The following is a 16,060-nucleotide window of genomic DNA, read 5'->3' as shown; positions in this document are numbered from 1 at the left end:
TTATTTCTCTCGTTTCATTTTTCATAAAGATTGATTATGAGCAACTTATTGTTTCTTTCAGAAACAGCATGGAAATATTCCATAAGTCTTTAACGTTCGGTTATATTTTGTTTCGTGCCTCTTTAGCTCAGTGGTAGAGCGTTGGTCTCGTACGTCTGTTAAAGAGATTAACATTAATTGAATGTAGCTAACCAAAGGCCGAGAGTTCAATCCTCTCAGGGGGCAGAAACACATGAAAATTATGAATGCGTGTCGAGAAACATTCGACTGAATTGGACATAGTGCAACTTCTAATGTAAATTTTGCAAAGAATGGAAGCTTCCAGTAATCTTTAATGGTTTCCACTTCACGCTTTAATAAAACAAAATAAACACTATAATAACTTTTTGAATATATGCCTCCTTAGCTCAGTGGTAGAGCGTTGGTCTCGTATAAAATGTAAAAGTACAACTTATGTGCAAGACATCTGCAAACCAAAGGTCGAGAGTTCATTCCTCTCAGGAGGCAGTAATGACACTATGAACAATACAATAATTTATCCCTGAGGTATATTTATATACGAAGGTCCTTAACAATATAGGGTGTGGGGTATAGGGGGTAGGGTAGTAGTAGCCAGTAGTGAAATTCAGAGGGTTTAATGTCCATTTTGTAATCCTTTATACGTTTCTTTCCTGAATGACCAATCGTCACCAAATTTTGTACATAATTCTGTCAAAATTTGATACATTGCGGAACGATTTTTTCATTTGTTTTTATTACTGTTTTAGAAATTTAATTTGCGTATTTGTTACCTAGCTGGTTGCCGAATCCTAGTTAGTGAATTCGCTTTTTTTGCGTAACCTTCCAACTGTCAGTGCATGGTCAGCAGTGTAAACAAAAAGAAAAAAAAGTTTGGATCTTCCCTAGCAAGACAAGTTTTCTGCTATGGGAGTGGAGAGTATTAATTATTTGATTTGGTTTTTATGTTCGATTTCGATTTCGTCCTTATTCTTCTTTTTACTTTGTATTTTCCCACTCTTATTTTTTTAACCCTATTTGTTTTATTATTACCTTTTTTTGTTTACTATTTTTTATCTTGATTTTAATAAATTTGGTTGTCCAAGTAAAATTTCTATGCCTCCTTTTTTAACAGTTAGTCATCAACCAAGAAGTTGAGGAACATTTTAAAACTGTTAGATTATATTAATTTTGAAGCTCTGGGTCATCTCTCCCTTCTTGCTTCTTCCTCTGTCCTCTCCTCGGTCATCAAGATTTTCTTGCGGTCGTGAAAAGTTACCACCGATCTTCCACTTCCATTTACCTCCGAAAGCTTATTAAGAGGAATTTTCAAAAATTACAAACTTAGTTTTCTTTCCGACTTGATCGAGATTCGAACCGCGAACCATGCGAATGGCAGCCTGGGTTGATGACCATTAGACCACCATTGTTATAATATTGGAAGGAAAAAAATGGGTATAATGGTAGCTCGCTATCTATTAGCCAAGACTCATATAATGCAACATGTGACCGCATGATATAATTGTATTGTTACTATAGTAATAAGTGTTACTTTAACTTAATCTAAACATGAAGTGCGACGTGGGTGGCGGGGCGAAGCCTCCGCCACACCTAAGTCGCACCACTCATAATATTGACAGATTATTAGTCAATTAGTTAATGAGAATCAAATCATTTAAGATAATAAAGGGACTCAGAATTTTCCAAACATAATAGTATGTATACTATTTACTTTCTACTATTTAACCTTGATTTTCTGTCTCTTTAACGTTTAAAAAAATTTCCGAAGGACATTATTAAAACCTCTACTTCATTAATGAATAGTAAATTTGAGAATACTGAGTGAGTATCTAAACGTAATGAATTCATCCGTGTGAATCGCAGATAACACTTTAATTATCTAAATTTTGCGCAACGCGGATGAGCTTCCAGTGATCTAAAATCATTTCCAAGTCACGCTTCCAGACTAATATTACCATTCAAAAAATAGCCTATTTGCGCACCATTTGTGCCTCCTTAGCTCAGTGGTAGAGCGTTGGTCTCGTATGTCTAACAGTTAAGAAAAAGAACAAATATAGAAAACCAAAGGCCGAGAGTTCAATCCTCTCAGGAGGCAAACTTTAATTTGATATGAATGGTAATATTTTGATCAATTAGCGTACACCGTGATCAAACGAATGGAAATTTCTTTAGATTGTCTCTGCGGAGGCTGATGTGACTGCCCGTTTGCACAAGTTCCAATTTCATCTTATCAATCCAAAGGGGCAGTTGAATTTATTTTTCTTTGATATTCTGATCAAGAAACATCGTTTTATGAAAATCCTTTCTCTCCGGAAAGATAAAATCCAAATGGATTTATTATTTTTTCAACGAGAAAGTAACGAAGTGATTGTACTATAATTTCATAGATGGAAACGGAATTTCTTCAGTAATAACGTTTTCGTTTCTTAATTATATTTTGAATGACGTAAACGTAAATGCAAGCGCAAATACACATTAAGAGGTTTTGTTCCTTCCTGAGATAAATTTAATTCTTTGAAATTACTACATAATAAAGAAAAATGACAGAATGATGCTACTTCGTACAGAACTCAATGGCCATTATATTTTCGCAGCCTAAAAATGTATTGTATACAAAGATAGCGGATACAGACCGTTCAAATGTGCGCGGCACTTTTTAATCTGTTTAAAGTGAATCGGAATTCGATTTTAGTAAGTGGTATTCACCTCCATTAAAACGAGACAGAATATTACCTTGAAAAGTTCATTAGCGCCAATAGCTCGAGGTGATTTATGGGTTCGATGAGATGAGATAAAAGGCCGACGTGACGTGACAGATCGTACGCAGATCCCATTTTATCTTCCACGGCTATAATATAATTTATTAATTTAATAATAACTGTCGCCGGAATAACCGAGTCCGGTGCGTTTGTAGGGGAGAGCGGGAGCAACTGGGAGTTCGTATTCATGGACGGGAGCGACGGGGAGTTCGTAGACGTGGGCGGGAGCGACGGGCAAGTGGTCGCCCTTGGGTTGGAATCCCTGCTCATCAGCGACCCAGGTCAAAGTGAATTTCTCGCCTTCGGGGGAAACCCAGTAAGAAGCTCCCTTGTTGGTGTTGCCCATCACATCCTCGTAAGTTGCTTTGCCGTAAGAGTCGTAGGCGACGCCTTGCATCTTCTTCTGCACCTGCGACTCCTCGCGGGTCGTGTAGTCAGACTGGGCGTAGCTGCACAAATTAATATATCAAGAAATTATTAACCAATTCAATCCAGATCGATTATTAATTAAATTATGTAGAAATAGTATTTCGTCGACTATTACCTCCACTGGCTGCTGCCGTCGAGATTGCGCTCATCAGATTGGCTGGTGACGGTGATGCCGGCGTATTTGTTATCCTTGGCGTAGGCCGGGGCAGCGTAAGCCGGGGCAGTGTAAGCCGGGGCGGAGTAGCTTAGGGCAGCGTAGGCAGGGGCAGAGTAAGCTGGGGCTTTGTATTCCGGCTTGTAGCTGGAAGGAGCAGCGGCAGCGACGGCCAAAACAGCGGCGATAACAAACTAGAAAATAATAATTCACTCAGTTTAGTCCCAAGTCTGAGGCAAGGAAAAAATGAATTCGACGACTGTTGACTGATTAAATGTCTTGAGTGCCGTCCCCTTACCAGCTTCATGTTGAATTCGGTTGATTTGTAGAACAACTGATACTTTTCATCTTCCCTGTCGGGGCTTTTATAGTCGGGTGTGAATGGGAACGGGTGAAGGGAGAAAAAATGGTCCGTTTGGGAGGGGTCTGGTGTGTTCGAATGTGGTTCCTTCTTTGCCAATTGGGTCACGAACATTTGCATTTTATTTTGTTGTCAGGTGCAAACGAACCATTCTCTTTCCGTCAGTTCTGTCTGTCATTGATGTAAGGCAACTTTTTTTGTACCTGAGAAGGAATCTTATTTCCTTTTGAAACTAGCTACTTAATGTTTTTGAAGTTTGAAGGCTTATAGTGGAGACTGGGGTTAGATGGCCATTTTTTTACACACCCGGGCCTGCATTCCGTAGTTTTGACTGGAATAGTTAAATTTTTTTTAAAATTAAAGCTTATTATCTTGGCTAAAATTTAGTGTAAAAAAAATACATAAAAGTTTTAAATATATAGTAGTATTGAGTGGTTTATCACTTTGCTTTTAGGGGAAATCGCTACCGCTACCAGGGGCAAGTTGGCCGTCAAGAGAAAAGTAAAAGCTAACGAAATTAATGGGTCAACTTGCCCCAGCTAGCAGACAATGCTAAGTAAATGAGGCAACTTGCCCCAAAAATAAATGGCAGACTTACCCCATGGTAGATATTCGGCTTCATATTTAAAAATGAAATAGTTATGTACAAGTAAGTCAAAACATTCTAATTATCAAACTACACAATTTGGCTATTCTAAAATTAGCTCAATTTCAATTTTCATTAAATAAATCAGAAAAGAGTGACCTACCCCTGGGCCAACTAGCCCCGGTCTCCCCTACATCCATAACAGTGAATATGATATCCCTGGTAAAGCGAATGGCAGGGCAAGATACTTTGGGTTTTCACAGCTGCATTAACGAGAAACATTATATGAATAAGAATAAAAGTATCACAGTCCCTCGGCGACTAAAATATAGTACAATTGCTGGTTGAAATTGAATTTTGTAGTTTTTATTACAATAATTTCATTTTGCTTAGTTCGGCTGAGTTCGGTTATGCGTGCTTAGAAGTATAATGAAGCCCATCTCAGTAATCAATATGTGTTTTTAGTTTTATGCCAGCCCTATATATTAGATAATACCATCGTTCGTTTGTCTGTATTGTATTATCATTACTAATTGATCAAAATGTTAATATTGCATACGGTTTTTAGGGAAGAAGAAGTACAGCTGCTGCTAATGATTAGCAATCTTAATTATGCAAAGTAACATTCCATTCGTGTGCTGTGATAATATATTAAGAGCACTTTGACTATAATATACTTGAGTCCAGCCTGAGTTGATGAGGGAATTGGACTATGGACCACCCTTGGCAATTGCAAATCATCTGAGCGAAAACGTAGGTTAATGATTTATTTTTATCGTAACGGGTCTTATATATCTATTTTTTATACATATGCATCTTTAGCTCAGTGGTAGAGCGTTGGTCTCGTATCAAGAATTGGAAATTTGAAATAAAGGTTATAAATGTATGGAATCAAGTAGCAAACCAAAGGCCGAGAGTTCAATCCTCTCAGGAGCATTTACATAACTAATTGGAATTTTTTTGTGATTTCAACTCATCTTGACTATCCTGTAGTCTTTAGATACATTTTTTTGAATAGGTCCTGGAAGATTCCATTAAAAAACCGTAAAAAACGTGATAAATTCGTACTCGAAAGATGTTGCGGACCAGATTCGCGTCCGCAAATATTCATTTGGCAACCCAGACACCAACAAAGGAGAAATAAAAAAAGGTGGAGAAAGGCGGAAGATCCCGAGATGGGCGGAAAACCCATTCATTCGTTTTTCTGACGCGGGCGGCAAGCTACAGTGCAGCTCTGTACGTTGTGCTAATCGTTCGCTAAAAAATACACTGTGTTCATCCGCTATCGAGTTTCGATTGTATCGAAGCAGTTCGTGACATTTTTAGGTGCCGAAACCCGGGATCAAGTGTGCCGTTTCCAGACAGCCACTGTGAGTTTATGCCCCTTTTTTTTGGGTAGGCGACCCAGACCCGCCACGCAGTAAGTCTCGAAATTTAAAATTACTTCGTATCAATTCGTATGAATGCCTAAAATAATCTTACGTCAGACTCTTGAAATTAAGTGGCAAGGGTGATGGAGAAAATTGTTCATAAAATGGAAAGGGGCGGACGTCGTAACTATACGCCAGTAGTAAATTAAGTTTTTGTAACGCGCAGGGTCCATTTCAAGTGTAAAATGTAAAAGTTCCCGCAATTTTAGTAAAAAAGAAAGAATGTGTCGACTCGTTCGGTCCTCCCTTCGAGTATCGGTTGTATGAAAATTGTGGGAAATTTGGCATGGTGTGCGGACAAACTCTTGTAAATTAATTTACGCGATCTTGCTTTGGGTTTTGGATTCCCACCATTCGGGCCCTCTAATACCTCCCTTATATCTATGGTTCTAATATCATCCGCGAGGGGCGCCCTGGGAATATCGCTGCTAGCTCTGAATTCCGTATTCCCCTCTTACTTTTTTTTTTATTATCGGAAATATCCACGAGGAATTGTAGTTAAGTAGTATGACTGTGACTAAGGGTGAAACGGGGCTTGATGTGGTCAGACAAATTATATATTTGGGTTTTAACTAATGTAATTTTAAAGAGGTAAATAAGGACGGGTCTGTCTTTCGAAGGCTTGTTTACAGGTCATATAACGCTTCTGAACTTGTTTCAGGTAAATTTCGAATCTTGAAAAGGGGCAAGCGCTACCGCTAAAGAAGTAAAATCCCCGAAATACGACTTCACGCTTCTGAACCAAGTTCAGGTAAAATATGATATGATACCGTATGTAAAAGAAGTCATATTAATTCGCTTCTGGACTGGTTTCAGGTTAATTCGAAACAGAGATACAGGGTGACCGATTGAGAACCCACTACGTGGAAAATTAGACAACGCTTCTGAAACTAGTCCAGATAAACCCGTTGTCAAATTCGAAAACTTGTTGAGCAAGTTATAAAAAATCGTCTCTGAAAATTGTGTTTTAGATTATCGCAAACCCGAAACCAATTTCAATAGGAAGCCGACTGAAAATGGGGTCCGCAAGCGATAGCGAAGAGGAAGTCGACGCAAAAACAATCTTGGCAATCCGCACCAGCGCTAAACGTCGCCACACCCGTCAAGCAAACCACCTCAAGACGTTGGTCGACGGAGGAGGAACGGCAGATGACGTGAACGTAGCTTTAGCGGTACTCGAAGAAGCTTACAGCGAGGTGGTGCGAGTGAATGCCAAATACAAGCAAGCAGATAAGGGCAAGGAGAAAGACGCTATTGAATGGGAAGCTGAAATCAACACCTTTTATATGGGATGTAGAAAGGCAGCGGAAGAATATTCGAATAAGGAGAAGGAGAAGTTGGACGCGGCCCCTAAAGCAAAAAAGAGAAGACTAGAATTGGAGTTTGAGCGAGAGCAAGCGAAGCTCGATGAGCAACGTAAACTGGAGGACATTCGACAACAGAGTCAACGAGAACAAGAGGACCTCACACTACAGATCGAATACCAGCGTCAATTGGAGGGCCTAAAATCGCCGGGAAAATCGAGTTTCAAGCCAAGGTTTACTTCCTCCATAAATGACTCGGATGACGAGAAAAGACCAAGAGGACCATGGCCAAAAATATCCATTACACCCTTCAACGGAGATTCCCGAACATGGCCTGATTTCGAACTCTCATTCGGCGCTCTCATCAACAACACCCGAATGCCAGAAGATATGAAGCTACTAGCCCTTCGTGAAAATTTAGAACCGGACGTCCGAAGGAGAGTAGCCAATTTATTTGTTGCCTCGGCTAATTACCAGACGTCGTGGAAGGCCCTAACTGATCGATATGGTAATCGCCAAGCCATCATGCATGCCCACGTCCAAGAATTATTAGCTCTTCAGCCATTCTCGTCGGGAGATCTAAAATCACTGGTCAACATGGCGGCCTTAGTGAAAGATGCAGTAACTAGTGTGAATCAAGAAGAAGGCCAATCATACTCCAACATCGTGAGCCAATTGATTAGAGTCCTGCCAAGCGAGCTTCAAAGAGAGTGGGGAAGGTTCGCCTACCCACTACGACCAAGAGTGCCAGGCCTTGCCGATTTTGACAAATGGATAGAAGGTATTGTAGGAGCAGAAGAATTTTTGGGCGCATCAGCATCGCGCACCACGCAAAAATCGCCGCAACCCCCAGCCAAGATGGTAAAATTTGGCCCGACGGTGAGAATGGCGACTATTCAAAATCCAACAAATGAAGACAACACTTGCACGGTGTGCCACGCCAATCCAGGGCATCCTCTAGCATTCTGCCAGACGTTCATCGACTTCTCACCCACCCAAAGAGCGGAAGCAGTCGCGAAAGGAAAGCATTGTTTTAGATGCCTTGGACGGAAACACTTCTCATCCGCATGCAAAAAGTCGACAAAATGCACCGTAACGGACTGCTCCCAGTTTCATCACCCGCTCCTTCATGGATCGGGACGAGTTTTCCCGCGTCGGTCAGGTAACGCAGTAGCCCTTATCGAGCGGTTGTATATAAATTTTCCAGTTTTGGTCGCAATCGTTCCGATATGGGTCATCGTTCATAATGGCGCGTTTCGTACCTTGGGGATGTTAGATCCAGGAAGTGAAATAACTCTGATGCGAAAAGACTTTGCTGAGAATATTGGAGTGTCAGGACACCCCGACGCCCTCCATCCGGGATCGTGCCTTGACTCGCAACTCATCCAGACGCAGTTAATAAAATTTGATATTTCGTCAATCGATAAAAGAAACAAATTCCATGTGGAAGAAGCTATCGTGGTGCCGTCAATTAAAGGGTCAGATAGGAGGATCAACTGGCCAAAGGAGAAGCTTAGGTGGGACCATCTCGCTGACTTAGATTTACCAGAGATATATTCAGGCAAGGTCGACGTGTTGATTGGGCAGGACGTGGAGGATGCGCACCGCCAACTTGCCACCAGAAAGTCTCCAAACAGGAAAGAACCGACAGGTAAACTCACGCCATTCGGATGGACTGTAATCGGTAGGATACCTGCTTCCATTTTAAAGGGGCCCAGTAAGAAGAATTTATCCTGCCACTCAACCGGAGTAGAAAATCCAAGCGACGCAGACTTGGTTACAGTAGTGCAAAATTTCTACGCCACCGAAACGTTTGGAACATCGACAGCGCCGCTAAAGATGTCAGTAGAAGATACCATGGCTTTCGAGATGCTGGCTTCATCCATAAGAAATGTGGGCTCGCGATTCGAACTTGGCCTACCGTGGAAAATTCCAAGAAAGGAACTTCCCAACAATCGAACAGGTGCGCTACAACGCTTTATGTCAGTGGAAAAACGACTGTTAAAAGACCCGAAAATAGCTGAACGATATATGACCGCGATCGAGAAATATGTGTTTGATGGCCACGCCCGGTTATTAGCAACATCAGAGCTGGGAGGCGCCAAAGGAAGAGTGTGGTACTTACCCCACCACTACGTCATCAACCTGAATAAGCCGAACAAGATAAGGGTAGTGTTCGACGGAGCAGCAAAATTCCAAGATACGTCGTTAAATGATCACTTACTACGTGGACCAGTGCTATTGGCGAGCTTAGTGGGCATCCTAATCCGATCGCGAGAGGCACCGGTGGCGGTGGCAGGTGATATCAAGGCCATGTACAACCAAGTAAGAGTTCACCCAGACGACCAGTCAGCACAACGTTTCCTTTGGCGGCGCCCAGGGAGTGGTGAGGAGCCAAAAGTGTTTCAGATGTTAGTGCAAGTATTTGGGCTCGTGTCATCACCCACATCATGTTTATACGCGCTGCAGTACGCAGCCGAGGCCTACGAAAAATACCCCGAGGTGACGGACATCGTTAAAACCAGTTTTTATGTCGACAATTTTATCGACTCATTCGAGACTGAAGACCAGCCATCGAAACAGTTAAGCGCATCACAGAAACGCTCAAGGCCGGAGGTTTTAGATTGAATCAATGGGTGTCATCGTCGCGTCTTGTGCTCGCATGAATACCGGAGAGCGAAAGGGTTCACTCATCATTGAATTTAGACCTGGATGAGCTCCCAGTCGAGCGATCGCTAGGTATGATGTGGAATTGTCAATTGGATCGATTTCAATTCACGACGCTACAACCAGTGGCGGTCAAAACAAAACGAGAAATGTTGGCAGCAATCGCCAAGATATTTGACCCGCTAGGTTTTTTGTTACCTGTTACCACCTATGCCAAAGTATTGTTTCAGAAGGTATGGAAAACGACGCAGCCGAGCAGAACTTCCCCTCCCAAAGAAGAACCGTTGAAATGGGACGACCAGCTACCCGAGCACATCATCCACAGCTGGGAAAAATGGCGAGCGGAGCTGCCATTTGTAGGAGACCTGACAGTGCCAAGGTGCTTTCGCGATCACCGATTCCAAAAGGAGAAAACAATTTTTGATCTGCATGTGTGTTGTGACGCATCGGCAGTGGCATTTGGAGCCGTTTGCTACATCAGAATGGAAAGCGGAACCGAAATTGATGTTAAATTTGTTTTTGCCAAATCTAGGGTTGCGCCTATAAAAGGCTTGTCGATTCCACGACTCGAACTGCAAGCGGCAGTTTTAGCAAGCCGGATCGCATCCATGGCGCGCAAGGAACTACGACTGCCCATCCGTTCCGTCCGGTTTTGGTCCGATTCCGAAATAGTATTAAAATGGCTGGCGTCAGAAAATCGGCGATACTCATCATTCGTTCATCACCGAGTAAACGAAGTGACGGAGTCTTCAAGTAGTGATGATTGGAGTTTCATAGGTGGCCTCGACAATCCAGCAGATGACTGCAGCCGCGGCCTACGACCAACCCAACTGTACAACCACCATCGCTGGTTTGAAGGGCCACCGTTCCTAAAAGAGCCGATGGAAAACTGGGCACAGTATCACGACCGCCAGGAGCCGAAAACGGAAGATTTGGAATTAATTAAAGAAAAGTTTGTTGGCTCAACAGAGGTTACCCCGACCGACGAAATCAGCGATTTATTTAGCACAAAATCAAGCTTAGCCGACTTAATTGATGCGGTGGTCAACATCACAAGACGGATAAGCCCGACAACTGATACAAACGCACCAGTAGCAGTGGAAGAAAAAAAAGGTGCCCTAAAAATAGCCATTAAAAAGGCTCAGGAATTATGTTTTGCCCCAGAAGTGAAATCGCTGCAAGCCGGGCGGTTGTTGAAGAGGACCTCCAATTTATTAAAGTTAACACCCTTCCTAGACGGAGACGGAATCGTTAGAGTGGGCGGAAGAATAGAGAATGCCTACATACCCTATAACGCTCGCCATCCTATAGTGCTGGATCCTGACCACCGGCTTACCACCTGGCTCATCATGGAAGCTCATAGCGGCACAGCTCACGCTGGAGTGGAACGAACCTTAGCTGAGGTTAGGACGGCCTACTGGCCATTAAAGGGCAGAAGAGCCATACGAGGGGTCGTCAAGAAATGCATCCAGTGTAAAATGCAACGCGCGCGGCCAGCCCCACCGATGATGGCAAAATTACCTAAACCGAGAGTGGAACCTTTTCAACCGGCCTTCACAAATATCGGATTAGATTTTTTTGGCCCGTTCACAGTCGTCATCGGAAGAAGAAGAGAAAAGCGGTGGGCCTGTTTGTTTACCTGCCTGGCAACGCGAGCCGTCCACCTAGAGATGGTCTACCGAATGGATGCCGATTCGTTTATAATGGCTTTTATTAGGTTTTCTAGCAGTCGCGGAATCACGCCAGCGACGGCGTACAGCGACAATGGAACTAACATCACCGCCGGAGAGAAAGAGCTGAGAACTGCCTTTGATAACCTCATCAGCGACCCCAGCCTGCCGAAGAAACTAGCTGAGAAAAGAACGCAGTGGCATTTTTCACCTCCCGCAGCCCCGCATTTTGGCGGCGTGTGGAAACGCCTAGTACAAGCGAGCAAACGAGCCATAAAGGCCGTCTTAAATGAGCGTACGGTGTCCGACGAGGTGCTGGTGACCGTGTTCGTCGAGGTCACGGCATTGTTGAATGGCCGTCCACTTACAAACGTGAGCACCGATCCAACCAACGCCAACCCATTGACGCCAAACCATTTCCTTCATCAACCTCATCAATATGTACCGCCAGACGACCACAGCACCTTTGAAGACAACGCAATGAGGCGCTGGAGATATGCGCAATTCATCGTGGAGCAATATTGGAAGAGATGGATGAGGGAGTACGTCCCTACCCTAATTGAGAGAAAGAAATGGTTCATGCCGAATCGAAATGCGGAAGTGGGGGATCGAGTACTCGTGATTGACGAAAACACTAGGAGGGGAGAATGGCCAGTCGGGACTGTAGTGAAGGTGTACCCGGACGGCGAAGGGATCGTCCGGCATGTCACTGTGAAAACGGAGTCCAACGAGTATAAACGCCCGGTAACAAACTTTGTGTAATTTCAGAAGGATCAAAAGACGCCTAATTGCAGCTGTCGGTGGCCTCGGGACTGTTGCGGACCAGATTCGCGTCCGCAAATATTCATTTGGCAACCCAGACACCAACAAAGGAGAAATAAGAAAAGGTGGAGAAAGGAGGAAGATCCCGAGATGGGCGGAAAACCTATTCATTCGTTTTTCTGACGCGGGCGGCAAGCTACAGTGCAGCTCTGTACGTTGTGCTAATCGTTTGCTAAAAAATACACTGTGTTCATCCGCTATCGAGTTTCGATTGTATCGAAGAAGTTCGTGACAAAAGATATACAATGAATATTGATTCATACTTAAGTTAATGTGATTTTTGAGCTCTTAACGAACCTTAGCTTCCGGTGAACCCAAATGGTTTATTCCAATTCGCTTTGAAAAAATCAGCCAATTAAAGGCCAGTCACTCAAAATTTCGCTCAACAAAAATTTGTGTATTTCAAAATTTTTTTTTTCTGTGTCGCATCACGTCCTTTGAATTTAGAAGAAAAAATGTCTTTTATTACTTTATGCTTCGTGTTCAAATTTTGATTGTATTCCAAGAGAGGAAAGTTTATATTTTTCTATAGTTGCATGGTTATGCGTTTTCACCATCAGACAATCCGAATTGTATGATAAAATAACAACGTCCATGCACTTGATAAAACAAATGAAAACCTTTAAAGACCTTTTTGATTTCCTCTGTGCAAGCTAAGCACGATAAATATCGATAAATAATCTTTGGATAACTTGATTCACTGCATATCGCTTAAATTTTAATCAGTTTATTTTTTAAAAGGGTAATTGAGAAGAAACAAATTATTTTAATTTAATACATAAAAAAATGCGATGAATAAATTGGTGAATAGCCGATTCACCCGTACCCGGAAGCATTTCCCCGCAGCTTTGTAAAACAACGCCCTTGAGCGCCCTTAAAAAAAATATTTTGACTTCTCGTAAGGTTGTAGGCTAATATTCTATTTGGGGGTATACAGGATTTATTTATCTAGTAACACGCACACATGCTTCTAGATTTAAAAAAATAATTTTTCGTGATTATCGCATTTTTGAGTGTGGGGGGCTGTTTTGAAAAATTATCGTAATTTGCTAGAGAGTCTAATTGATAAAAGTCTGATTTTGAGTTTCACACTCCACCTTGTTCATGCTTTCGAGGTATTTTCTCATTTTTTTTTAATTCACAAGAAATGGGCATTATTCAGTTATTCGGTCTCCTGAAAGACAGAAATTTAGCATAGAATGGCCGGTGGAATGCGTTTTTTCAGTGCCATTCAGTTTCTACAGTTATAGTCAAATATATGGGGTGCCGTTGTACCTTTTTAACAACAAACATATCATTTAACATCTCTCGTCTATAAAACGGAATGGGGGAAAAGGGGGAGGAGCTTTGTTTGTGTATTTGTCTGTTTGGTTGTATGTGTCGTTGCGCGCACGCTGCCATTGGTCGACCGTTTTCTACCTGCGAAAAGGGTAAAAAACACCCGAGGCTACGTCTGACCTCGCTCGAATCGACAAAAATCGAACAAAAAGGTCGACATCACCCGGGGCTCCAATCGTACTGGGGGGCTGAGGGTTGACGCACACACACACACACACACCTCGGGCAATGTGGGAGAAGTGTGGGTTAGAAATTTTCCATTGGCAATTTTAATGTCCTCTATTAAATTTCTTGGCGAGTGCTGGGTTTGAACCATGGCTTCGAATACACGACAGGGATGAGTGCGCGGCAAACATTCCCCGATCGCGTACGATACACTACACTATGAACGGATATGAAATGGCTTGTTGGATTTTAAACCAACTCTTGCTATTGTTCCAAATCCATTTATTTTTTATTTATACTCTTTCTTTCATTTATAATATTTTTACTCCACGTGACCCTACTCTTTTCATGAAAAATAACGGGCAAGGGAATAAGCTTAAAAAAAAGGATTTCAATTGCGGGAAAGAGATCCACGGACAAGGGAAAAATATCGGGCAAGGGAATTTGCATAACGGGCTAATTTACACTAGCCCAACTAAAGACCGGCCCTGGACGGGCATCCCGTTTACTAGTCCATATATAATAAAAGAACAAGCTTTTTGGGGAGGAGCTTATTCATGTCCCAATGAGAGCACGCTGTGATTGGTCAGTCCAGTCACCCATCAAGAGGGGTGAAAACCGCCGCAGGTTTTCACCCTCCTTGCTGATGGTCAAAGAGGAGAGTGACTGCAAAGGGGAAAGGGGGGAAAGACAATGGGGTAAATTTCCGCGCCGTTGCAAAAAGAAGGGTGGGTACTGGCTCACACTCACAACGCAATACGTGCATCGATTTCTACGCGGCAAATATCGATATGTCAAATAGCACCAAATTAAAATCGGTATTTCTGTTCGAAGAATACTGTTTCCGCCCCCCTCCCCCTATAGATTTCCTCTCAGATCAAGTCACGTCTTATTTAAAGTTTAGCAATTAATGCAATATTTTTTCACGCAAAAATGTACTTATTGGCGGGTAGAATAACGAATAGGAACCCACGGGCAGAATAACTATGGACGAGTTATCCCAGGAAAGATTCGAAATTTAACAAAATAGGTATAAAATGACAATCTATTGACTTGGCACGGGCAGATTGTTCTACGAGAAAAATTGGCGGGCAGATGGTAAACGGACATATCTTTCTTATAAAAAGATTACATTCAAATAAACATTTAATCGAATTTAATTCAAAAATCAATTAAATTTCAATCGCCCAATCGGCAGGCAGAAAACGAATAATTATCGAAATTACAACAATAGAAGAGCCTGTCACTACGCCAGAAAAAAAAAACAATTGTTTTGTCTGGAAAGCCTGGGCAGATTTTCTACTATAACATTGGCACGGGCAGATGGGCAACGGTCCATGAGAATTTAGCAGTAAATGATCAAAATTTATTTTTATTCATTTTGCTTAACAACCTGGGATATAATCATAGAAAATGAATTACTCGCAATAATATTACATTTGTTAAACAAGATTCCTTCGGTGATATCCTTCGGTAATTTTTTTAAACGTTAAAGAGACAGAAAATAAAGGTTATGGTAGATTAATACATACTATAACGTTTGGACAATTCTGTTTCCCTTTATTCTCTTTCATAATTGATTATTTATTACTAATTGACTAATAATCTGTTAATATTATGAGTTGTGTAACTTAGGTGTGGCGGGGGCTTCGCCCCGCCACCCCACGCCGCACTTCATGTTTAGATTAAGTTATAGCAACATTTATTACTATAGTAACATGGAATTGGAAAAATTATTAGTTACATATAAACTATAAAGAAATGGATGTGCTCTTATAGCAGTTAGATTAAACCATCGCTGAAAAAATCTTAATTCAGGCATATAACCTAAGTGTTTTACGACCGGTTCCGAAATCGATACCGATGGTAGCGTCGCTAGCGATATTACCATAGCTTTACTTCGTCTTTCGTTACATTGTTTGGTGTACACACCAACCGGACTACGCTTTCCCTTAGACTTTATACAAATGTTGGTCTAATGGTTAGCAACCCGGGCTGCCACTCATATGGTTCAAGGTTCGAATCTCGATGTAGTCATTGAGGAAATTTAAATTTTTAACATTTGAAAAATTACAGTTAAAAAACTTTTCGGAGGTTAATGGAAGTGGAAGATCAGTGGTAACTCTTCACCAAAAGATCTTGATGACTGTGGAGAGGACAAGGGAAGAAGAGAGAGATGACCCAGAGCTTCAAAATGAGTATGATCAAACATTTTTAAAATGTTCCTCAACTTCTTGGTTGATGACTAACTGTTAAAAAAAAGGGGAATAGAAATTTTACTTGATCAAAAAATTTATTAAAATCAAGATCATCATTTATTAAAAACAGTAAACAAAAAGAGGCAATAATAAGAGCAA

At 41.8% G+C, this 16,060-nt stretch overlaps 3 protein-coding genes and 4 non-coding genes across 7 annotated transcripts; 6 read left to right on the top strand and 1 right to left on the bottom strand.

The window, feature by feature from the left end:
• The first annotated feature begins 116 nt into the window (after positions 1 to 116).
• Positions 117 to 225, top strand: Trnat-cgu. Its single transcript has 2 exons — positions 117 to 152; positions 190 to 225. It is a non-coding gene; the product is annotated as a tRNA-Thr (tRNA).
• Positions 226 to 396: 171 nt separating this feature from the next.
• On the top strand, positions 397 to 507 carry Trnat-cgu. Its single transcript has 2 exons — positions 397 to 432; positions 472 to 507. It is a non-coding gene; the product is annotated as a tRNA-Thr (tRNA).
• Positions 508 to 2,007: 1,500 nt separating this feature from the next.
• Trnat-cgu lies at positions 2,008 to 2,113 on the top strand. The gene is made up of 2 exons: positions 2,008 to 2,043; positions 2,078 to 2,113. It is a non-coding gene; the product is annotated as a tRNA-Thr (tRNA).
• A 756-nt stretch (positions 2,114 to 2,869) lies between these two features.
• Positions 2,870 to 3,730, bottom strand: LOC124327492 (endocuticle structural glycoprotein SgAbd-8-like). The gene is made up of 3 exons (XM_046786430.1): positions 3,659 to 3,730; positions 3,322 to 3,554; positions 2,870 to 3,226 (listed from the first exon to the last, which is right to left on the bottom strand). Exons 1-3 carry the CDS (start codon positions 3,665 to 3,667, stop codon positions 2,887 to 2,889), a joined length of 582 nt encoding a protein of 193 aa, XP_046642386.1. The 5' UTR covers positions 3,668 to 3,730; the 3' UTR covers positions 2,870 to 2,886.
• A 1,388-nt stretch (positions 3,731 to 5,118) lies between these two features.
• Trnat-cgu lies at positions 5,119 to 5,244 on the top strand. Its single transcript has 2 exons — positions 5,119 to 5,155; positions 5,209 to 5,244. It is a non-coding gene; the product is annotated as a tRNA-Thr (tRNA).
• A 1,509-nt stretch (positions 5,245 to 6,753) lies between these two features.
• On the top strand, positions 6,754 to 9,669 carry LOC124326918. Its single transcript, XM_046785635.1, has one exon. It carries the CDS (start codon positions 6,754 to 6,756, stop codon positions 9,667 to 9,669), a length of 2,916 nt encoding a protein of 971 aa, XP_046641591.1.
• Positions 9,670 to 10,190: 521 nt separating this feature from the next.
• Positions 10,191 to 12,140, top strand: LOC124326917. Its single transcript, XM_046785633.1, has one exon. The coding sequence runs from the start codon at positions 10,191 to 10,193 to the stop codon at positions 12,138 to 12,140; it is 1,950 nt and encodes a 649-aa protein (XP_046641589.1).
• The last annotated feature ends 3,920 nt before the right edge of the window (positions 12,141 to 16,060 follow it).

The sequence above is a fragment of the Daphnia pulicaria genome, chromosome 2 (genome assembly GCF_021234035.1).
Source record: "Daphnia pulicaria isolate SC F1-1A chromosome 2, SC_F0-13Bv2, whole genome shotgun sequence".
In the NCBI taxonomy this organism is placed as follows: domain Eukaryota; kingdom Metazoa; phylum Arthropoda; class Branchiopoda; order Diplostraca; family Daphniidae; genus Daphnia; species Daphnia pulicaria.
This window is presented reverse-complemented; position numbering and strand designations above follow the sequence as displayed.